Here is a 25,014-nt window from a genome sequence, read left to right as displayed (position 1 = left end):
AACTGGAGGTTTGGAGAGGTGCATGGGCTAAAGGAATGGTCTTTAGAACCACATGACAAAATCATACCTGGAAGTGAAAAATTAAATGAGGGGGAGAGGAGGTTGCTGCCCTTCCCTATGCTCTGCTGCCTATTCTGAGTCTTGATTGACAGTTGGCCCCGGGACTGTGACTGGTGAGCTCGAGGCAGTGGCCTGCGGCAGTTCTGTTGAATTGAGGCACTCACATGTTATTGTGTGTGCTATGCTGAACTGAAGCACTAGGCCCCAACTGAGAAGGCACACCCTAACATCCTGAGCTGTACTTGCCTTCACCTGTGTATGGCCGTCCTTATATCCTGCCTTCATAACTGGATCAGATTCGAGGCTTGTGCCGTGATCACTACCTCTGCACTCAGGCACCCTCTTGGTACAGAACTGTCACCGCTCAGCACTAGAGCATAGAAAAATGTGAAAAACCAACCACAAACAAGCCAAACTTAACCTTGATAAGCAATAATCAATGGCGCCCACGGGGGGAGGATATACTTTCACCACACACAAACATCCAGGACTTGGACATTGCTGCTCTTTTGAAAGACATGAAAGTTAGTCTGTAGTCCATAGATAACAAAATATACAACCTTACATATTGAATAGACCACTTTCAGGAGTGACTGGATAAGCATGATACAAGGTAGGCTCAGGCGGAGACTAGAATTGGAAGACACCCATCCACACACAGCAACCACACTGTCTTCAGTCACTCTGGAGTTGAAACTCATAAGGCAAAGGATGAGGATCTGGAGGGAAGAACCCGATAAAACAGCATGCGCATTAGGGGTGTTCCTGGCACCGCATCTGATGCCAACACTAAACTTGAGCTACTAGAGAATCTATTTGGCTGGAAAGTATTTTCCACGTTTTTTGTGGACAGAGCGCACCGCTCTCAGGCACCCAGACCATGGCCAGGCGTGATCCCAGACCAATCATAGCTCAACCATAGAGACCGGGACCTGATTCTCCAACTCAACAGGGCAACTCCTGGCTTGGAATACAAAGGATCTCGCATAGCTGTGTTCCCGGACTTTACCCCGGCAGTGTAGGAAGCCCAGACATCCTTCACAGTTATTAAAAAGACTCAGAACAAAAGGGGTCAAGTACTCCATACTTTTTTGACCCTAGCACAGCTGGAATACAATGTCAAGGCTCATCTTTTTGTACAATTGGATGCAGCACTTAGATTCATTGAACATTATATGTAACCTTGTGGAGACCCTTCACCTGACCTGGCCAGCCAAGCCTCCACAAAGAGTGGCCGGCTCCATGGGGCCTCCACTCTCAGTGATAATGATTAGTTTAATAAGGCTGCTCACTGCTTCATTACATATGAAAGTTTTCTATGATACCTAACTTGACAGGGGCCATCTACTTTGTCTTAGATATCTATATACTGTATTGTACATATATATCTTTAGAAGATCAATAGATGCTGTAAATGGAGGCAGTTTATTATTTTTCTTTAGAGGCTTCAACCTGTATACTTTCAACACAAAAATCGAATGAAGGTCAGACATATTTCACCCATCCAGTGTATGGCACAAGGTACAATAGTAATTATTAGTGGACATAGGTGCTGTGCCTGGAGCAAAGCTGTGCCCCTGATCCTCCACGCGTGCAGAACATCAATACTTTCCATGCCATGACCACTCACGGGATGAGGCTATTTGTGTGGATTATTTGGGCGTGGGTAAGGAAGGGATGGGGGTTGTTTTGGTTGTTTTCTATTTGTTTGTGTACAACACACGCCAGTGCTTAATTTGTAAATAAAAACATGCCGATGCTCAAAGCTCTCCTCCTAAACACGCAGCTGCTACAATTAAATCTGCGAGCACGGAATACTGAGGCTGCATAATCCTGAAGCCACCTCGGGTCTCTTCAACCCAAATAAAGCCACTTACTGCCCCTACAGCTTTCTGCTTCCTCCCCTTGTGACGCGTTTTCGTTTTTCCCTTCCTCCGTCTTTCCCATATTTGTCTTTTGCTCGCAGCAAATGCTTGGGACAGAAGAATAAGCCCCGGCCCTCTTAAATAAGTGCAGGTGCTTAGCACCGGAAACAACAAGCACAAAGTAAGCACTGGCACACGCACACATAGACACAGCACCTGATCAGCTCAAAGGGCCTGAATGAAACACGTAGGATACAGATGGCTTATGATGATTTTCCAATGACTTGCTATTCCGAAAATAATCACCTGTAATGTTTGTGGGGTGTGCAACTCACATAAAGAACGACAAGTGCTAGCATCCATAGAGTGGATGTAGTTATGTTAGAAGAAATACACTCTTCTTTAACGCACCTCTCAATTTTACTCCAGTTCACCACTGCAGGAAGTGTGATTGTTGCAGGAGTGCTTGAAGGTTGGTGCCTACTATTGGTTAACATATACGGTCTTAGCGCCTTTGACAAGGTTTTATGTATGTGCTGTGCATTCAAGGATTAGCCATTGATATGGGGAGAGGATATTAATTTAACAATCTTCACATGCCTAGATAGAATATCCAACACAGAACGTTCCACTACACACATGAGTAATGCTATTACTCACATCATGCAGCTTTGCGAATTGGTGGACCGCTGGAGGGTATTGCACCCACCAGACACAGAATACACATTTGACCTCCTGTTACATAATGTGTCCTCCCAGAGTGATATGTGGATGCTCTCCCATACGCCGATGAGCAGACTTCGGAAGATTATGGTCCTACCTAGGACCCTTTCTGACCACTTCACTGTTGTGCTGGTACTGTGTGATGCAGCCCTCCCCTCACTGTTTTATAGCTGGTTCCTAAAGGTTACGGAACTCTGTGACATTTTCAGAACTGAAATTAGAATCCGGGTGTATTGCTAGAATCCACTCTGAAAGAGATGAGATCACCACAGCGTCCCCTGACATGAGAACTGCTTTTCACCTGTACTGTGAGCTTCTCTACACCTCTTAGTTACAGTTAGACATGGCTACTACAGCTAGGTATCTGGCCCAGGTGGCATTAACTTGGAAGAGTGTGAAGCTAGGGACGTGCTTAACTCCCCTCTAAGATATTAAAAAGGCAATAATGAACTTCCCTAGAGGCAAGGCTCCAGTTAGTGATGGGTTACTGGTAGGGCTTTATAAAGAATACATAGATTTACTGCCCCCCCAGGTCTTGGATATGTATAGTGCAGCAATAGCTAGGGGCAACCTACCTCCCACTACGATGGAGGTAGTCATAACAGTCTTGCTGAAACCGAAAAAAGATCATACACTATGTACATCTTACGGACCACTATCCCTTTTGAATATTGAGAATAAAATTCTTGAAAAATACTACCACAGTGCCTCCTTGCACTCATGTAATTTTTAGTCCTGTCGGAACAAGCAGGGTCCATTCCCTAATTATCCACAGCCTTTAACTTGAGAACGCTGATGGCAATCCTCCACAGGGTGGACCTACGATTACCCTCAATAGTAGTACTGTGGGAAATTGAAAAAAACATTTGCTTATTGCAACCACTTCCACAAGCCATTGACCTATTATGCACCACCTCCATGGCTAGAGTCAAGGTCATTAGAACACACTGCAAGACCATTACTATTGGTAGAGGTACTCAGCAAGGTTGTCCTCTATGCCCACTGATCTCTGTGCTCACCATTGAACCTCCAGCTTGTTACATTCTGGACCTACATTCCCATCACGGCTTGAGGCTTGGCAATAGCTCAATAGTAATTTTGTTACATGCTGATGATGTGATTCTCTATGTCCAATGGCCTGAGGAGAATTTATCCCCCATTGTCGTGAGGTCATAAGCTTTGGGGGTCACTCAGGGCTAAGAATCAACTGAACCAAATCTGAAATTTTCTCCCTTACAGGCTTTGATACTACACTGGAGCCCGTGGAATTAAATATCTGGATGTGTAGGTGACTCACCACCGTGATGGATGAGTTAGCTTTTGGCACAGCGCTTGAGCAGTTGAAAACTTACATTGAACAGTGATCTGCCTACCATACTCTATGATGGAGCAGATCTCCCTCATGAAAATGGTGCTGCTGCCATGATTTCTTTACTTATTTGCTACCATCCTGATATGTCTCCCCTTGGTGTGTTTAGCCACTCTGACAGGTGCTTCTTAGATTGATATGGAGGGTGGGAAACAGACAAGAATACATTGGGAGGTGCTCATGCGACCCTTGTGGAAGGGGGGGCTGGCAGTTCCAGGCTTTTATGCATACTACCTTGGCACTGACGCATTATCTAAAACACTGGGCCACGGCTCAGACAAAGGCAGTACAGGTCAAGGTGGAAAGGGCTATCATCCACTCCAGATCGCTACTGGGTTTCGTTGGCATTAGACCATGCCCCAAAAGGGCCAGTGTAGACGGGTTGCTAGGACCTACTGCAACTTGTGGGATTTAGCTAAAATAGTGGCACCTAAGTTAAATATTCACCCCTACAGTCCCTCACAGATAATCCTCTAATCCCACCAACCAAAGAAAAAGTATTGAAGAAATTACTACACTAATAAGGGATAAATACCCTCTGCGACCATTATGGGTCCTTTATGTCATTATAGCACTTTCGAGACCAGGGAGCTGATACACCACTGATAAAGCTCTGTTATCGTAAGCTACAATCTGCGGCTAAAGTCGCACTTGACTTTCCCAACCTGCCTCCTGAAATGAGAATGTTTTATGGCGGATGTGGGCCATTTCATCATATTCCTATACACAATGCTCCTATCCTGCAATACAGACTCTCTGTTGGGAGCTAAACGAAAATGGGAAGAAACCCTGTGATATCAGCTTCCTGACAAAATGAGGGCACACTCCTGCTCCCAGGTGAAGAAGATTGCGTTTAACTACAAGCACAAATCCACCCAAGAGAACAGCTAGGCCTTGAGCCAACCATGTTATCGGTACCACTTGGGGAAGGGTTGGGGGGGTTCTTGTAAAATTTATTGGCAGGATATGGACGCCTAGAGATGGAAAGTATGTGGTAGTAAGTCATAACTCTTTGCCTTTTGTGAGTTACCACTCAACCCCCAAGATACCTTGATGTAAATGAAAATGTTTTCATAATTTTTATTATTGTGAATTTTATTATTAAAAATTAAAATTACGGTAAACGTGATTATATAAATTGATAATAATTATAATAGTAATTATGATTATATTAAGTACACCAAGTAAAATGTATAAATGTTTTAATTAATTTCTTATTCCAGAGCTTGTGGTGAATGACCGTGCAGCATCATGAAGAAGACTGAAACATGCACATCCTGTCTGTCTACTCCCCTTTGTATAATTCATTTATGATCAAATGTCCAACATGGAGTTACACTGAAAAGACTGCAGGACTACTCATCATGGAAAACTTTGTTGTAGGCAGCTCAAATAAGGAATCACATTCCACTGTTAGACACTGAATGGAATGTGGAAAGCAACACGGTTCCCCAAGTATTTTACCAGAGGAAGGGCATTTACTATGAAGAGAGATTTACAGACTATGTGCGAAAAGCTGAAGCAAGTGTCAGTGATGATTCTGGAACAAGTGAGTGCATGAGTAAACGCTTAAACATTAGAACACCATTAAAGTCAAACATGTATGCTGAAGAATGTATAATTTGTGGAAAGATAAAATGCTACAAGGGAATATCAACACATGAGAAATTAATCAAGGTCACGGAACTTAGAGTTGACAAAAGGCTTCCAGGGTGTACAACCATTAATTGTGATTCAAAGATCCTAGCAGTTTATAATAGGGACATAGTGGCTGCAGAAGCCCATTATCATGCATTTTGTTATACAAATTATGCCGGGGTTAAGCAAAGTAGGAGGTTCATGCGTCTAACATTCAAACCAATGATCACTACAAAAATATGAGAGATGAAGCATATGATGAAAGATTTCAATACATTAGAACTGTGATTATTCCAAACAAAGAGGTAATACATGTGATAACTCTCACTGAAAGGCTTGAAACCCTCATGACACGCAGAGGAATACAGAGGATCGTTGAATCAACCAAAAAGCATATTCGAAGAAAATGTGACTCTGAGTTCGGTGACTACCTCTACATATTCCCAGACAACCAAGGAATATTATTGGCCCAACCTGACAGTATCATACTAGAGGACGTTGTAAGAGAAAACCAGGGTTGAAAAGAGAATCATCAGTTTTAAAGGTTAAGGCAACAGACATGAACAAGATCATTGATCACACATAAGAACAATGATTAAAACAAACTTAACATCAACCCCATGGCCATATCATTCATCAGATGTTGATAAATATTAATTTACAGTGCCTGATTACCTTAAACGGTTCCTACTAGGACTTCTGACTGGAGATCCAGAAAACACAAAGCCATCCAAAAGGGTCACCTTACTTCATCATTCATTCAGGACATTGTATATGAAGTCAAAAATCATTCATTCAGGACATTGTATATGCACTCAAAAATGGCCAGCAGAGACCCCCCCCAAGCAATTGTTGCTCCGATACGCCCTAAAAACACCCAACAGGCAATGTTGAAATCATTTGCACTCTCAACTGACTTGATCATGGGATTTCATACTCAGGACTGGAAAAAAATGATACTGCCTTGTGTCTTCAGAAACTTGCTGCTACCTTAAATGAGCAAATTGTTCTTCCAGCTGACATTCAGCCTCATGTCTTCTCTAACTTAGGATGGGATAACATTGATAGGGTGGAAGAGACTCTTAATGGTAAGGGGACAGCAAATCAAGTCAAAGGTATAACTGTGCAGGCCAAGTTGTTTGGACCACAACCTTTTAAAACTCCTCTCCCAAGCATTGAGAAAAAAAAGCAAAGAACATTGACCACCACAAATACCGAAGAATTGTTCATGTATGTTTCTGGTGAAAAGAGTTGGGCCTCAGCCATTGATGGCAAGTACCGAAGTCATGCTGGAATGTGTTGCCCCATTGAAGCTTGCACAAAATAACATAATCTGGGTTGTTACAAGACAAGAAGTGAGCCTCGCACAGATAATACCAAGCTGAACAGGATTTAACATTACTATTAGAGACCAAGTTAGTGTAGCACAGGATTCTATTGGCTACTTGCCAATTAATGCCCTGCAACTGAGTTGGCAACTGTTTCTGGAATTTTGAAACAGTCAGAGATAATAAGGGAATCACTGCATTTGGCAAAAATTGTAGTGGTCATGGATCAAGTTCTCTATACAAAAAAGCAACTGAGATTGTGTGGAAGCATAAAGCAATGTACAACAGAATCATTCTTTGAATGAACACCATTTGCAATGTCATGTCCATTCTTGGAAAACACTTTTAAGATGCTGACCTTCATGATCTTTGCATTGAAGCAGACATGATAGCAGAAGGATCCATATCATCAGTACTAGAAGGTTGTATGTACAATTGTGCAGTTCGAGTACACAAGTGTGTGTATGAAGCTATGTTGAGACTGGCTAGGTTGGAATTTATCCCCGTGTTGAGAAGAATTACGAAGAGAACATTCAGGTAGTCTGCTCCTTTATTGAGGATGTTAATGATTTTGCAAAAGACCTATGCCAACAGAGATTAGACAACCTCTTACAGAGTGCTGCCTTTGCCAAAGTAAAACAGCTTTGGGATGTATTCCTGAAACATCTTTGTCATGACAATGGAGATCTCTCTACATTTTGGATGTCATATGTGGATACTGTTGAAAATGTCTTGCTGGCTCTGCTGCACACTGCTCAAGAAGGAAATTGCCACTTAAACCTAACTTCCATACGCTCTATGGTCTCATGGTGTTACGCATATGACAGGATGAACTACGCTAGATACCTTCTTGTATACTATGCAGAATTTACATTACTTGCAGTGAAACATCCAGAGATACAAACAAAATCAACGGATGCTTCTAAGTTAAACTGTCAGCTGTTAATTCATTTGGACGAATTCCAGTTAATCAAGCGCTAGAGGTACCAGTCAACAAAGACACACAGACTCCGGGTGGTATGACAAGGTTCAACCTCAAGGTGGGTGCTGTGAAACGATATTATATGATGGCTAAACAGAGAAGCTCCTTTTTGGGTCAGATAAGGGAAATGGTTCAGAGCAACATATCAGATCTTACTCATGCAGACCTACATAAGTCACAAATTGAAAAAGATGAAGATACTGTTACGAGAGCTGTTATTCTGGTTCAAAGCTGGATAAACCCATTTGTTGGGTCACATGATCTCATTAGTCTCTCCTTGGCAAAAAAGACATCTCAAGACATAGTATCTGACATAATGAAGGTGCATGAAATAGGTGAACAGTGCAATACAGACTTCAAACTTGAGCGACTTGAGAATAATCCGCATATTAAGAAGTTCCATGACCCAATGAAAATCAACAAACTAAAAACCTTCTCACAGGCTACTCCTTCTGGCGACCATCGGGGAAATGGGTACCCCAGGGGCACCCTCGACGGCGACCCGGAAGGAGATGGCATCGGGAACCTGGAAATCCGGGTTCCCGTAGAAACAAAAGAGGGCCAACTGACGCGGCCGATGAATACAGAGGAGAGGAAGGACGCGGACAGAGAGCGCACAAACCACCATCTGAGAGCGAAAAGGACAGACAACGTGGGCGAGGAACACTCAGCGGAGACGAAGGGCAGGGAAGCCCAAGAACGCTCACTAACCGCCACGTCCCTGGAGGGGCGTGGCTAAAGCAGGTACGGTCCTGCTTACAGAACGGCTACAGGGCATTGCTGGGGAGGGAAGAGGGAGCGGGAGGAGAGAAGGATTAACAGAGGGATAATTTCACTAACGGGTAGGGTAGATGAATGGTGTAAAAATCTACCCTAGGTATATGTACAGGACTTTTTTTTTTCTTTTTTTTTTTCTTCTTTTCTTCCTGTTCTTCTTTCTCCCTTTTCTTTCTTTAAATCCTGGTCTAATGAGTCTGCTGTATGATTTAATTTTTCCTCTATATAAACTCAAATATCAGCATTTCAGACGGCAAGCATTTCCCCTAATCCACTACAATTTGTGATGAGGCGGACTGTGCTAATACTAACAGTTTCCCTCTCACTCTATGACTAGAGTCACGTACAATTGTAACAAATTTCCGTTCGTTTTTTGCTATTCCTCTGGGGTATCTGAACGTACCTGGTAGAAGCTTCAGCGTACTCGGGGAGACTAAGACTGCGTGGAGCACAGTGATATCGGGTGAAACACATCTCGGGCTGACGGGTAACCCTACGTTCCCTCCCACCTCACTGCACTCCCTCTCCCTGTACTAACCCCATCCAGAAGTCTATATTAAGAGACTTACCTTTTCTTTTTCTCTCTTCCCCGTCTTCTCTGCTGGTCAACACCACGTTCCTGGACCTTCACCTGGCCGGAGAGCACCCACCTGGAAAGAAGAAGAGAGCAGACATTAGGCACAAGAACCATTGGGACTAGAGCCTGTAGAACCATATGGAAGAAACTTTGAAAGAAAGAAATATTCACTCAACACCTCTGATAGTCTGAGTCGTCTCCTCTCTGCCCGTATCCGCTACACCCCACCTCCTACACCTTCACTAACATGTCCAAGAAGAAGGCAGTGAACAGCAATGGCAGGACAATCATCACGAAAGCAGACAAAGCACTATTTGGCTGAATCATTGTGACAGCACAGAATCAGAACCTTCAAATGATGGTTGTACTCTCTCATCTCATAGGACCTTTACCATGGACTTTAGCAACTCCAGAAGGTCTGTTGCGAAATACAAACAAAGCTTTTTTAGCAACATACTTGCCAAAAAACATTACTCCTGCATAGAAAATACCTGGAAATTCAGCCACACTGATTGATGGTATGGTTCTTGTTCAGAGAGTAAAAGGAGAGGAATCAATCTTTGGTGAGGTGGCTATGTCTGTCTTGTCTATGGCTTTGCACGAAGGAAATAGGAATCAATGTTGTGTTTGATACATACAGTGAGATATATATTAAGAACAGCAAAAGGACAATCAGGGGGAAAGATCTAGGGCACCAGTTGCAGAGCATCTCACCTTCTGAGATTATCAGACAGTGGAAGAAATTCCTAAGCCACGTCTGGAATAAAACAACTCTTATCACATTTCCTGTTAATGAATGGAAGAAACAAGAGTATTTAGTAAAACTAGAGAATAAAACACTGTTCGCGAACTGTAAAGATAAATGCTACAAAATCTCATCTGAAGGCTGCCACGAAGTGCCCGACCTCAACAGTACACACGAAGAAGCAGATGGTTGTTTATTGCTGCATGCTGCACACGCTGCTAATGAGAGTTATGAGGCAGTAATGATAAGCTTAAATGACACTGATGTGTTTATTATTTGTTTGGAATTCCATAACATAATCATGGCTGAATTGTTTCTGAAATGTGGTACTAAAATACGCCTGTGAGTCCTTGACATTGGGAAAATAGCTTCAACTCTTGGTGAAAATGTTTATCGAGCTATGATAGGTCTCCATAAGTTTACCGGATGTGACACAGTAAGATCATTTGCAGGAAAAGTAAGTGCATTAAAAATCCTATCTGCCAACAGACATACACAGGAAACATTTTCGTAGCTTGGAGAGAAATGGGATCTCTCTGAAGAACTAATGGACAAATTGGAGCAATTGTCGTGCTTGCTGTATGTACCAAAATCTTTAGTTCATCACGTGAATGACTTGAGATATCATGTATTCTGCACAAAGAAGGGTGAAATAGACAGTCATCAACTTCAACCTCACAGGGACTGTCTGAAATAACATTCTGAATGTGTGAATTATCAAGCCGCTATAAGCATGAGATGTCTTCTGAATGATCCACAGACACCTAGTCCAATTGGGAGAGGGTGGAAGTTGGAAAAACAGGAGGGAGCAGAGCAAATGGTAGTGGACTGGTTGGAAGGGGGAGCCAGCACCTCAGGCTGTGTTAGATCTACTAGCTTGCAACTACATTAGGAACTGCAAACTGCTGACGCGTGTCTGCTGTCTAAATGAACTCAAGTGCACTGACATGTGCAGACTTCCCACCTGTGAAAATCAAACAGACGCTGAGAATGATGACACCTATTCAGAAGAAGAAGATGACGAATATGAATGATAAAATTGTGTTTATGTTCACTCTTGACATAAATTGCCTATGTAAGATGTGACCACTATTATTATTTGAAATTGTAAGTGAAAATTATGCATATAATCTATATCAATATATGAGGAATAAAATAAAGTTTTATTGTTATTATTTTAAGGACTATATTGTTATTGTTACAATTAATAATCATAATTATTTTCAAATTATATTGAATGTAACCAATCTGGTGGAATTAGATTTATTTTTCCACATATCATGATGAATTTGTCTGCTATTTATCAAAAATATGAAAACCATTATTTTTTCGGCTATGGTTGCTAATCCAATAATATCAGACAAAAGGCAAAGAGTGATGATTTGCTATCACATGTTTTCCATCTCTAGGCATCCATACCTTGCAAAAAAATCATATTAGAAGACATCCCCCTGAGTGGTACCAATGGTCTAAATTTGGGGTCCTGGCTACGTTCGGCTACAGTGAGTAAGTAGCGTGCAAACAAAGGGGCATTCCAAAAGCCGATTTATTTCCCGTGGCCTGGCAGTGTCCTAAGGTACTAGTATATTGGCAAAGTTTATTTGACATGTTAGTTGATATTGTTGGGATGCCCCCAACACCCAAGCCTCAAGTGGCGTTTCTGGGAGAGCGTCACAACTTCCTACATTAATTAACTGCCTGGCATTTATGGAACTGGCATTGATGTCATTTAGGGGTCGCAATTGCGATCCTTGGCTTGCCCCTTGCGACTCCTGGCACTGCCTTTGCAACCTCTGGCCTCAGAGGCAGCAAAGTCAGTGCTAGAAAGACAGGGTGCATCTCGGTCTTATGGACATCGGTTGGGGATCTAATCTCCTTGCTCTTTGTCATTTTTCTATTACACTAATAGTGAATAAAAGAATATTATTAATTATTAGTGTAATAAATATTGGGGTATAATTATCTAGATTATGACCCTCCCTTGCAGCTGAGGTAGTAAAACAGAATGCTTTTAAATATATGTTGTGTGCTTGTGTGCAGCTAAGTGTGTTTATGTGAGTATGTGTATGTGCAAGTGTGTGTCAATATGTAAGCATCTTTGTGTGAGTGAGTACATTCATCAAATGCCGTGTGATGTCACTTCCGCTACCCTGGCCTTTTGGTAAATTGACGTTCATGGGCGCTGGTCCTGGCCAAGGGACAGGTGGCAATGATTTGAATGCAAGAGACCGCCCACACCCTGGGCAAATGACTTAAAGAGATGACATACTCTTGCAAATGAGTGGAACATTATGTGGCAGAAATATACCCAGCACTTAAGTGAAGATGCATCTACTCCAGGGCCAATATGTGCATCCATGTGAATACCCTCAGACAACTGGTAAAATAGGTCATGATGTCTTCTAGATGTTGTTCTCTTGTCATTGTTCTGCACCCTCTTTGTGACGGCGGATGACAGATTTAAATATGACTTGCTGTAAGGTAATGCTGTCAGCTGTGTTCCTCCCTGATACCTAATACAACAAGAGTAAACAAAATACACAGTGGAAGTAAGCGAGAGGCGAGGCATGGCATGTTAAAGCAGGGCACTAGTTAGAAGTAGGTGAATAATTCACTGTAGCAGCTTGACAATGATCAGAGAGCAGAAAAAGGTGAGGGACACAATACAGTAAGTTGACGATGGCCTGATGGCCAGCGGTAATGAGTGGCTGAGTACAGCAGGGTGAGTTTGGCACATGACCGAGGCTAGTGAGTAAGTGAAAAGCGTATTGCAGGTTGGTAACACTCGTAGAGCAGAGATATCAGAGTAATAAAACATAGCGGAGATTGGTGGTGCATGCGTGGTGTAGATTTAGGGCACATCATGAGTGACACATTTCTGCAGTTCGATGCAGAACGCAAGACCCATGGAGCTATGAACACAGATTATGGACTAGCGCGCAACAGATTACAGAGCAGGTTAGTAAATGAAGAGTCTCAGATAACTGCAAGGTAGACAGAAAAAAAACTGAGTTAAAAACTGACTATAAAGCAAGAGAATAGATGTGGGATAATGTACTGAGGTGGCAGTAGCTAAGGCCATAGGTGATGGCAGGGAACTTAAATCGTTGTGCATCATTTATTTTCCATTGCAAAGTAAATGGTGCAAAGATGTTTAGATTGATCATGCGATGTTTAAGAGTTTAATTCCATGTCATTAGAGGTGGATACTCCATTTTGTCTGTGTTGCTTTTCAGAAAGATGAAATCGGCGAGGTGCTGCATGAGGTGGATTTCCAGCAGCTGAAGATTGAGAACAGACAATTCCTAGAGCGGATTGATGAGAGGAACCAGGATCTCTTGCATCTGAAATTGACAGCAGGAAACACTCTTCAGATCCTCACCTCATACAAGGTACATGGGCAAGGCTGGCATCACCTACTAATGCCAATGCTTGGGAACATACATGCCTCTAAAATGACATATCGAGATACTGCCTTATAGCTTGGTCTTTGTTTATTAAATTTTGGAACAATAAATTCTCAGTTGCGGCCGGCATCGTTGTGAAGGAGGGGGCAGTGAGTGTGTGGAGTGGGTCAAAAATGTAATTAAAGAAAAATAAAATAAAAACTTACCTCGCTCCCCGCTGCGCCGCTCCTGTCCTCCATCTGCTCAGGCTGCAGGCAAGCACAGGCTCCCAGCCTGCCCTGCGGCCAAGCCTGACGCTGCTCAGAGCAGCATCAGGATTGGCTGGGAGAGCTCAGCTGGGCGGTCCCAGGCAGACTGGGAGCCTGTGCCGACTCTGTCCAGCCCAGCAACCGTGTTGCTGGGCTGGAGAGAGCCTACAGCTTGCGTGTTTGGCCGGACAAGACGGCCGGGCAAACACACATGCGCTATGAGGGGAGTGCACAGTGCACTCCCCTCGTGCTCATCACCCCCGTGTCCCTGCCCCTTCCACCACGAAGGAATAATAAACTTAGTTTATTATCCCTTTGTGGTGAAAGGTTTGCAGCTTCTGCTGCTGGCGGGGGGCGACACTCCTCCGCCCTAATGGAGGAGCCACCCCTGCAAACTCTTCCGCAGTGTTGCATTGTGTGAGAAATGTTTGCATGGAATATGGTAAACCTGAAAATGTTCTTGCTATTCTGATGAGGATCACCTGGAATGTCTGTGGAATGAGCAATCCACATAAAGAACGACAAGTGCTGGCATACGAAGACCCCCATGGGACCCCCCCCACATCAGTGCTTTTCTTCGTACTTTGCCTATTCTAGAGGGGTGGATGATGTGGTGGTCAGTTCAGCAATATTCCTAAAGAAGGCCTTTTGTTTGCCCCGAAGAATATTTTGTGGTTTAGAGTGGATGTAGCTATGTTACAAGAAACACGCAGTACACTTTGTAACTCAGGCTGTTTTTGTTAAGAATTCCTTTACCTTTCTGAACATTTTTTAACTGATGACTTCTAGGCCCAAAATGCCCCTTATGGTTGATCATTTTCTTCAAGTCTCTTTCAAATCCATCTCAAACAGTGTGTTTGTTACACAATGATGGAACACAGTGAATTTCTACTGTTTTCTGTTGCCTTTATATTGCGTACTGTCTGTGCTCCACTTTCATAATTTGGACTCTGCCCTCAGAAGTCTATTATTCAGCTCTGTCGTGCTATCACAACAGCATTTATTTTATCACTTTTCTCATGCTAATTTTCTAGATGCTATCAGAGATTCCCTTTCCTCTGACATACCATATAGCTTGTGGGATAGTTATTTTTTCTCCACACCAGCTGATAAAACCTCTAAACCAATTTTTCATTTGTTTAGCAAACTGAAGAGTCAGATGGCGCGATACCACAGCCCGCACTGTAAAATGTCATTTGCTTTCCCCAGAGCTGCTCAGGACTGCACCCTTTTCAGTCTTCTGTCTGACTCTATAGTCCACTCTAGGGCTGTGTCGGGCTGGAGGATCGCATTGCTAATGACTGGGTCTCTGCTCCCAAAGGAATTGTTTGTACACTTAATAGTAGCAGTTTTATTAATGAATCTTCATGAGGAAGGTGGAACATCAGACCTCAATATAGCAATTAATGAAGACGTAATCCAGCATCATATATGAATAAATCAATGCCGGCATCTATGTAAATATTAACAACAAAAAGATTAATTTAATTGGCAAGTCTGTTATTTCAACACTTAAAACATAAGTAGTTAAATTACAGCATATTCATATTCATATATATATCCAGCAGTTGACTAATACTTCAATGTACAGTTTAAAGTGCATATCTGTGCTAATTCACCCTTCATTGGTATATTGTCCATAAAGCGTTGGTTTATTGACTTGTCAGTAAATTTGCATGTAATTATGTGCAAAGCAAGAAGCAAAGTTAGCTTTGATGTTTCAGATTTAAGCAACACAAATCCTGAGGACTATCAGGGAAAAATGGCGGACCACAATTTCTAAATGAAAAATAGAACAAATGTGCACAATAATATAAATAATAGTGGTAAAAAATGAGTTCCAAATGCAATTCACGAAATGAGCGTGAGCGCTTAAAAGGAGTTAGCATGAGGAGTGAAAATAACCAAATAACCATGTTGCTAACCTAGGCACAAGGCAGCAGCCATGTTTAGAGTGAAACGAACAACGGCAGGACGTGCCGACCAGGATTAATAAAGCCAACAGTGAATATTACGAGCTACCCAGCCTTTCAAGGGGTTACTGGGTTGCCTTTCTTATACTCACTTCACTTCTCTTCTCAGCAGCAGTAAAGGTCTGTCCTGAGTTCCTAATGCAGCCCACTAGTGGGCATAAGCAAAAGTGTCAGAGCAGCTCTGCTTTCATGCAATGGACGTTACTTAATGCGTCCATCCTCTTAACTTGGCTGTCGCCCTTTCCTGCAGGGAGAATATACTAGTGCCATTCATGTGTTGGGTTGGATCTCTGTTGACCTTAAGCATGTTAGCATCTTATGTGCCCCTAGAGACCCTTATTCCTTCTCAGTTTCCGAAGGGGGAGTTCCTTAGTTCTACTTAGGTATGGATTCATTATTTTTCTTTAGAGTGCTTGCTGTATTTCACCACAGGTCAAAGTGCAACACAAGGCATAACGAATGATACTGAGCAACGTCAGAGCGTCTTTGACTCTCCAGTTGCCCCTAGTTTAGTACATTTTGGCTTAGAAGAATTCCATAATCTTGACTTTACTATAGGCTTTCTGTTGCTGCTCTTTACTTTCAGATGAAAGTGTCTATGATAAGAGTGTTTGTTTTTCATATTATGGAAAGAAAGCCCACTAAAATGTTTTATGAGATAGTTAATGAGTTGTTGATTTTATTCAGGCAGAAGTGTGTTTGATCTCTCCCTTTCAGTGATAGGTGGACTTTAGAGAGAACACAACCTTTCTGCCTGCCAATAGGAAACCCATCTCTGCAGCTGTCTTTCTACTTCTGCACTCAGAGGTGCATACGGAGGCTGCCTAGACTATATTCCTGGAATGACCTCACCATTTTATTGGAGAGAGCTAAGTAAGATTCTTCCAAAGTCATAACAGTTACAAAGCAGCCTACTTCTTGTTGGATTGTGATTTATACAAAGGAGTGTTATGAGGCAAAAAACTAGATTCCTAATTTTAATTGAATCACTGCACACTCACTCAGAGGCAAAAAAGACGCTGTATTTCCTAAAGAGGGATGGAATTATCTTTTCAGCAAATTTGCAAGGTAGTCATCTAGTCGTCATTACACATATTTGCTAAACGCCCCCGCCTTGAATCTGATGTAAAAGCAGTTTTAATGAAAGTAAAAAAAAGTGCAGAGGAAAGTGTATCAATTGAAAGAGAAAATTACCTCTGATAATGTTTGCTTTGATGGATATTTAGAACAATCTGTATATTCTTTATCACTCACCTAAGGGCTACAGACTAAGATGGGAGCCCACTCAGTAGACGTTCCATGATGGAAATGATTAGGAAGTCCCCTCTGTAATCCTGGTGGGCACGTCCTGCCGAGGTTCGTTTCACTCTAGACGTTCTATGATGGAAATTATTAGGGGACAGAAAAGGTGGGGTGTGTAGGAGCCATTTTTGTACTATATTTTCATCAAGATCAGTCGGTATTGTGTAATGACCAGTGAAGTAAGTGTTACTTTTCTAGCAACTGATAGCAAATAAAAAAGGATCCTTAGATCAGAACTGCTGAGCAATTTTTAAGATAAGGAATTTGCAGAGGTTACAAAATATCCAGCAGAGCCACTATTACCAAGAAAATCTCTCATTTTCGTCTGTGGGTTTGAACATGAAGGAGATACACATACTGCTGACATACTGCTGCAGGCAACTTACATGTTCTTTCTGATGGATACAACTACCTGTGGATTCCTCACCTAATGAATTCTCCCCATGTGCAGCATTCAACTGAAACTTCTTTCCAGCTCTGCACGTCGGAGAGGACGCCACAATTGTCCGACTCCACGCGGCTCTGCCTGACGTCATCGTGGCAATAAGAGACCCTCGCCGGCGTGCTGACGTCCGTTCCCTTTTTTCCGTGCCTTCGATAACGGTTATTTCTCCAGCTCTTGTATCGTTTGCTGTCGAGAGGGATACTTTGTGTTTCTTCGAGATGTCTGCCCCGAAGAAATCAGGGTTCAAGCCTTGCAGGGAATGCGGAGGTCGAACGTCTGTTACTGACCTGGATAACGATTGTCTATGGTGCCTAAGCTCGGACCATGACGTCCAGGAGTGTGGTTCATGCGAAAAAATGAACCCCAAAGCTCTGAAGGAGCGTGAGGCCAAATTATTCTTAGCGAAAGCTAAGAAGGAGAAGAGGAGGCACCATAGGTCTTCATCAGGGAAGTCGGCGAAGAGACACAGGAAGCGGCGCCATCACGACTCCTGGTGTCGCTCCAGAGGAAGCCGGTCGAGGTCTCTGTCTGCCCGGCGCCATAAGTCCTGGGAGGTCAGCCCGACGGTGTCTCCTCAGCCTTTGACTCCGCAATCTTCGCCGGCGCCGTCGGTCTTTGAGGTGGTGGAGCCTCGGAGTCATCACTCATCTCCGGCGCATCCAGATGTTCAGGATTTGAGTCCGGCTTTGGCTCCGGCCCCTCAAGAGTATCCTGCCTTCCCTGCTCCAGGGGCGGATCCGGCGTCATTCCTTAATGCCATGTTTGACATGTTCCAGAGCATGGCGCCGGGAGGTGGTGCGCCAGCTGGCCCAACTGGTCCCTTGGCATTTAATTTAGGCGCTCCGGCTCCGTACAGGCCGACGCCGTTCATGCCATTCTGTCCGGTAGGAGCCACTAGCCTCGTGCCGGCGCTGGTGGTGCAGCCGTCAACGTCGATAGAAAGACCTTTGACGCCGGTGTCCATTCAGATGGAGGCGTCCCGAAGTCGGATGGCGTCAATGGGTGGAGATCGAGTGTCCACGGCGCCGATGGATCCATCACCGGCGTCGGAGGAGTCCGGAGATCCTGTAGTGACACCTTCTCGGTGCCGTTCTCCGACGTCGGTCCACTCTTTGTCGACGCTGGGGCTGGAGGCGAAATTGTGGTCCCGGAGAAAGGCCCTCAGGTTGTTGGAGGAGAGAGAGTACCAAAGACAGCTCCTTGAGGAAGGGGAGATTGCAGAGCCCCTAAGTGATTTTCAGGGGTTGGACACTGCCAGTGGGCTGGATACTTCCCCAGAGTGGGATTTGGCCCCACCAGGGGAATATACTGAAGAGGCAGCCTCATTTCATTCTGTCATCAGGAAGGCTGCTGATTTCCTAGAACTCCCACTTCCAATGGCACAGGTCAAGACTAATATCCTGACGGAGGTGCTTCATCCTGCTACGGCTATTGTGGATCCGTTATTATCGTTTAATGAAGCTCTTATGGATCCCATAGTGGAGATTTGGAAGAAGCCTGTTTCTTCATCAGCAGTGAGCAGGTCAGTGGCCAGACGGTACAGGTCAGCGCCTGGAGACCCCAAATTTCTTTCCAAACATCTGTCTCCTGAGAGTCTGGTCATGCAGGCGTCCTGAGAGTCGCGGTCTGCTCCTGGCTCCTTCCCTGGAGTGCCATCTGACAGGGAGTCCAAGCGCATGGAACAGTCTGCCAAGAAGGTTTTCTCCTCCTGCAGCATGGCACTGAAATCAGCTAACGCTACATGTATCCTGGGCAGATACATTCATGCAATAATGGATGCCGCTAAAGCAGCGTTGCCAGACATGCCCCAAGACTACAAGGACTCCTCTCGGACGCCCAGTCAGCGGCGGCGGCGCAGGTCATACAGTCGGGACTTGACATCACGGACTCTGTTGCTAGAGCCATGGGAACCTCCATTGCCACCAGGCGTCATGCTTGGTTGCGCACGTCGGGGGTTTCATCAGATGTTCAAGCCACGCTCTTAGACTTGCCCTTTGATGGTGCAAAATTATTTAGCACTAAAGCTGACTCTGCGTTGGAGTGCTTTAAGGAGTGTAGGGCAACAGCAAAATCCTTGGGCCTGCAGGCTGTTTCAACCCCTTTTAGGTTCTTTAGACGGCTTAGAATATTTGGACGAGGGGCGTCCTTTCGTGGGAGATCGCAGCAGGCAGCCCAACAGCCTTCGAGCCTCCCTTACAGATCATTTAGAGGGCGGGGTAGAGTCCGCACTAGAGGGGCCACCCAACAGCAGCACCCTTCCTCTTCCTCTTCCTCAGGAGGGTTGCAACAGGGAAAGCAACCCTAGTCCTCTAACCATTGCGTCCCATGTGTCTCTGGTAGGGGGAAGGTTGTCTCTTTTTATTCCCATATGGGAGCCGATTCCTGGGTCATCAGTGTGGTAAGGAAAGGCTATGCCCTTCCCTTTCGGGAGATTCCTCCTCCCTTCCCTCCCCGTCCTTCCTTTTGTTCAGAAGATCATCTCCTGTTGTTACAACAGGAGGTTCTATCCCTATTGACAAAGGGTGCAGTGGAGTTGGTTCCCGAGCAAGAGAGGGGTCAAGGATGTTATTCAAGGTATTTTCTGATCCCCAAAAAGGATAGTCGCTTGAGGCCTATCCTGGACCTGAGGATTTTGAATTGGTTCCTCAAACAGGAGAAATTCAAGATGTTGACTCTAGCACAGGTGCTTATGGCGTTGAACAAGGAAGATTGGATGGTGTCTGTCGACTTGCAGGATGCTTATTTCCATATTCTCATTCTCAAGTCACACAGGAAGTATCTCCGTTTTGTGGTAGGGTCGCAGCACTACCAGTTTGCGGTCCTTCCGTTTGGTCTTTCTTCCGCGCCTCGAGTCTTCACGAAGGTGATGGCGGTGGTTGCAGCAGACCTCAGGAGGAAGGGAATAACAGTATTCCCTTACCTGGACGATTGGTTGGTGAAAGCCAAGTCTCTGGAGCTTGTGCTGCATCATCTGCAGATACAACCCAGTTGTTGTTCAGTCTGGGCTTTTCAATAAACGTGCCCAAGTCTCATCTGGAGCCCTCTCAACGCCTCCTGTTCATAGGGGCAGTACTGGACACTACATTGAATCGAGCCTTTCCTCCGCCACAGCGGATTCAGGACATTCAGGCGTTGATTTCAATGTTTCAAGAAGGAGCGGTTGTTCCAGTCTTCAAGGTCCTTCGTTTGCTCGGTCTGTTCGCCTCTTGCATTCTGTTGGTCACTCATGCACGCTGGCACATGAGGGCTCTTCAGTGGTGTCTCCGCAGGCAGTGGTTTCAGCACAAAGGGGATCTCGAGGAGTCGATAAGGATCTCCAGAGACACTGCAGTGGATCTTCAATGGTGGGCTGTGGTCGGCAACCTGTCTCAAGGAAAGCCGTTCTCGTTGCCGCCTCCGGTGACAACGGTGATAATGGATGCCTCCACTTTGGGGTGGAGAGCTCATCTGGGGGATCTGGGGATCAAAGGTCGTTGGTCTCCAGTGAAGCAGGTGTTTCATATCAACCTGCTGGAATTGCGGGCGATACGTTTGGCTCTCAAGGCCTTCCTCCCTTCCATTCGCGGTCAGTCGGTACAAGTCTTTACGGACAATATGACCGCAATGTGGTATATCAACTAGCAGGGAGGAGTAGGGTCGTATCTTCTCTGCAGAGAGGCTCTGCGGCTCTGGTCCTAGGCAGCGGACTATCGGATTTGCTTAATGGCAAACCATCTGGCTGAGGTTCAAAACGTGTGTGCAGACAGTCTCAGTACTGCCCGGCATTCTGCAGACTTCAGTATCCAATGCAGGAAGCGTTGGGGGGCGCGTTTCAGATGTCCTGGAACGGCCAGTTGCTTTACGCATTTCCCCCCATACCCTTGATTCCTCGAGTTCTGAGGAAGATTCGCCAAGTCCTGGCCCAAGTCATATTAATAGCCCCGGATTGGCCAAGAAGGGTGTGGTACACAGACCTTCTCCAACTCTCATTGTGCCCTCCGCTCTGTCTCCCTTTCAGGGCAGACCTCCTTTCGCAGTCGCAGGGGCGGGTTCTACACCCCCACCTCCAGAGCCTGCACCTTCATGCCTGGAGATTGAACGGGGCAACCTGAGTTCTTTTTCTCTCCCACTGGATGTGGTGGACGTTATTTTATCGGCCCGGCGACACTCCACCAAATCTGTCTATGCGAGCAGATGGCCTAGATTCGTTGATTGGTGTGGAGAGAGACAAATTAATCCCTTAAGTGCCCATTTGTCAGACATATTGATGTTTGCATTGTCCTTGGCACAGCAAGGCTGCACTGTTGCTACTGTAAAAGGCTATCTTTCAGCCCTTTCAGCTTTCTTATGTCTTCCTGATCAACCCTCTTTGTTCAAATCCCCTTTAGTGTTGAGGTTTTTGAAGGGGCTTACCAATAGGTTTCCTCCTACTCCGTTCTTCATGCCCCAGTGGGATCTAAATCTGGTCTTAACCTTTTTGATGGGCTCTCCTTTTGAGCCGCTTCATTCTTGCCCTTTAAGGTTTTTAGTTCTAAAGACTGTGTTTCTTACGGCCATCACGTCTGCTAGGTGTGTAAGTGAGCTTCAGGCTCTTTCTGCTCACCCCCCTTTTACAACCTTTCATAAGGACAAAGTGGTACTGAGGACCAGGGCGGCTTTCCTCTCCAAGGTAGTGACTCCGTTTCATTTGGGACAGTCCATCACTCTCTCGACATTCTATCCTCCTCCACACCCATCTAAGGAGGAGAGGCTCCATCGACTGAACCCAAGGAGAGCTCTCAGCTTTTACATAGACAGAACGAGAGGGTTCCGCTTGGATGACCAACTCTTTGTCGGATACGTGGGGAAGAGGAAGGGGAAGGCCGTCCACAAGCGAACGCTATCCAGGTGGGTCGTTCTTTGTATTAAGATATGCTATTCATTGACGAAGAAAGATCCTCCTGATGGGATAAGAGCTCATTCCACCAGGGCTAAGTCGGCCACATCGGCCCTGGCTAGAGGTGTTCCAGTGGCGGACATCTGTAAGGCCGCGACTTGGGCGTCCCTCCACACCTTTGTAAAGCATTATTGCTTGGACTCGGAGGTGAGGAGGGATGGCCATTTTGCGCGGTCTGTGCTGCAGGATTTTTTGGTGTGACCAGACAGACACCCTCCTCCGAGGCGGTACTGCTTTGGGACTCTATTCATTAGGTGAGGAGTCCACAGGTAGTTGTATCCATCAGAAGAGCAAGTTACTTACCTTCGGTAATGCTTTTTCTGGTGGATACACTAGCTACCTGTGGATTCCTCACAGTCCCTCCCGCTTCCCTGTAGTCTGTCTGGTCATACCGAGATTTCCTTGGGTGTGTACATGTATTGTTGATTGTTTCTGCATTATGAGGATATACGTTTAGAGATATTTTTGTATATATGGTTCTATTTGTATGTGTTGGTATACATTTATGTTTGTGCAAAGCTTTTGCGGACATGTATTGGTATTGTTACTATTGTTGGCTTTTGCCTTTTCTATAAAAGTTTTCTTGAATATAGATATGAGGTGTTTGGAATGTCAATATTCACCTATTTGTCTCAAAGGCACGTAAAAAAATGGCGTAAACTGACGTCAGCACGCTGGCGAGAGCCTCTTAATGCCACAATGACGTCAGGCGGAGCCGCGTGGAGTCGGGCAATTGTGACGTCCTCGCCGACGTGCAGAGCTGGAAAGAAGTTTCCGTCTAATGCTGCGCATGGCGAGAATTCATTAGGTGAGGAATCCACATGTAGCTAGTGTATCCATCAGAAAAAGCGTTACCAAAGGTAAGTAACTTGCTTTTCATTTCCATAACTCAACATTCTACATAGGAGTTTACCATTGAGTCCTGCCATTTGCCATTCATTGCAGCTTTTTTTCAGGCACATCAAAGCAAAATTGAACATAAGAAGGGTACTCATATCACATATCCTCACCTACTATCTCTCTTTGCGAGCTACAGTCAGAGCTTTGAGCCACAAATATCCTTTGTAATTCATATTTTATTAGCTTATAAACGTGCTTGACAACACCATGAGAGAGATGTTGTACAAACAAAATATATATTTTAAATAAATATACTAATAATATTAAATATAGTAACGTACCTTCATATTTGCTTACAATGCTGTACACTATGCTATCAAAACATGTGTACACAACAAGAGTTTAAGAACTAAGAGACAACTTATCACAGTGTCCGTACCTCCTAAAACCCATTTTAGCCAGTATATTTAAACTGGAAGTGAGAATGCATTCTCTTTCTATGCCTATTTTCAAGGTAATGTGTGCTAATACTATATTATTCAGTGGAACCATCTTACTCAAGGCTGTGTCTGTAAACGAAGATAATTTGAGTTCTTAGTAGGATCCTCCCGCCTGCTCTGCCAAATGACAGGATTGACTAATACTGAGACTGCCTAGTTTTGATTCCACCCCACGCCTCTTTCTTCACCCACCCTAAAATTCCAAATCTTTCTCCAGCAGGTTGAACTCTGTCCTTTCGTTCTTCCTCCATCATTGTTTTCATGTCTTCCTTTTTTTGGTTCTTTCTAGTTTAAATGTGAGGTTGAAAAATAAGTCCATATCCCCGAAGATGAGTGCCAGTGCCCACCGTCTGTAAACCTTAGACGCATGCGACATTCACTGCCACTCCTCTTCCTGCTCATCAAAATAGCAGTTCCGAAAAGGCAGTATAAAATATTGAATTGCAAATAAAAAAAAACTCAGCTTCTTTAATACTTCTTTCTAAATAAATGCCACAAACATTAACAAAGCTCGTAGGTCTGGCCTTATCAAGATAGTGTGCTGTTTTTTTTTTTAATCTAATGCACTCCTATGCAACAAAAATAAAATATGCCATCACATAAGGTGGCTACAAGATGCTTGCAATAAAAATGTTAACATTTACCTTCAATGATCTGGCTGTTTTTACTAGTTATGTTTTTAACTAAAAACATTGCGTTGTGCAATACATTTTATTATAATTGTTTATGAAGGAGACAAGATTAATTCACAACCAAACAAACATGTCGAAGGTACCTACGAAATTGCCATGTTCCTTATAACACTTTGTAATAGCCACTACAAATAAAAAGGAGATTGACAAGAAGTGCAGGAAAAATACATAACCAGTATTTAAAGTTATTACGAAAAATAAGTAATTTGAAAAACACACTTTGAACCAACTTTATATCAGAAGAAAAAGGGACTATTTTTAGGCGAAGGTGAACAATGTGCACAGGCTTTGTGCAGTCACACAGAATGAAGGAAGGCAGTAGTTAAAGCGGGCTGACACACAGATCCATGCTGTATGCTGGGCTGAAAAATATGTGAATGCAATTTAACAGATCAATGGGTGACGGTTACTGACCAGTAGCCCTTTTTGTGTATATATGACATAATTAAAAACAAAACAATAGGCAAAGGCCAGACATAAAAACATTGGGCCTCATTACAACATTGGGCGGCCGCCAATGCGGCTGCACACCCGCTGTGTCCATTTGGACATCCCCGCTGGGCCGGCGGGGATGTGGGCCGCAACATGGGAGCCGGCTCCAAATGGAGCCGGCGGTGTTGCGGCCTTG

The 25,014-nt window shown here is 44.3% G+C and overlaps 1 protein-coding gene across 1 annotated transcript in view; it reads left to right on the top strand.

Moving 5' to 3' along the window:
* The window catches only part of CFAP263 (cilia and flagella associated protein 263), a 191,466-nt gene that overhangs the window by 100,608 nt on the left and 65,844 nt on the right, over nt 1–25,014 (top strand). The window contains exon 6 of the mRNA XM_069217411.1: nt 13,301–13,456. Within this exon, the coding sequence (XP_069073512.1) occupies nt 13,301–13,456 (156 nt within the window). The remainder of the gene's footprint in view (nt 1–13,300; nt 13,457–25,014) is intronic.

The sequence above is a fragment of the Pleurodeles waltl genome, chromosome 12 (assembly GCF_031143425.1).
Source record: "Pleurodeles waltl isolate 20211129_DDA chromosome 12, aPleWal1.hap1.20221129, whole genome shotgun sequence".
Classification (NCBI taxonomy): domain Eukaryota; kingdom Metazoa; phylum Chordata; class Amphibia; order Caudata; family Salamandridae; genus Pleurodeles; species Pleurodeles waltl.
This window is presented reverse-complemented; position numbering and strand designations above follow the sequence as displayed.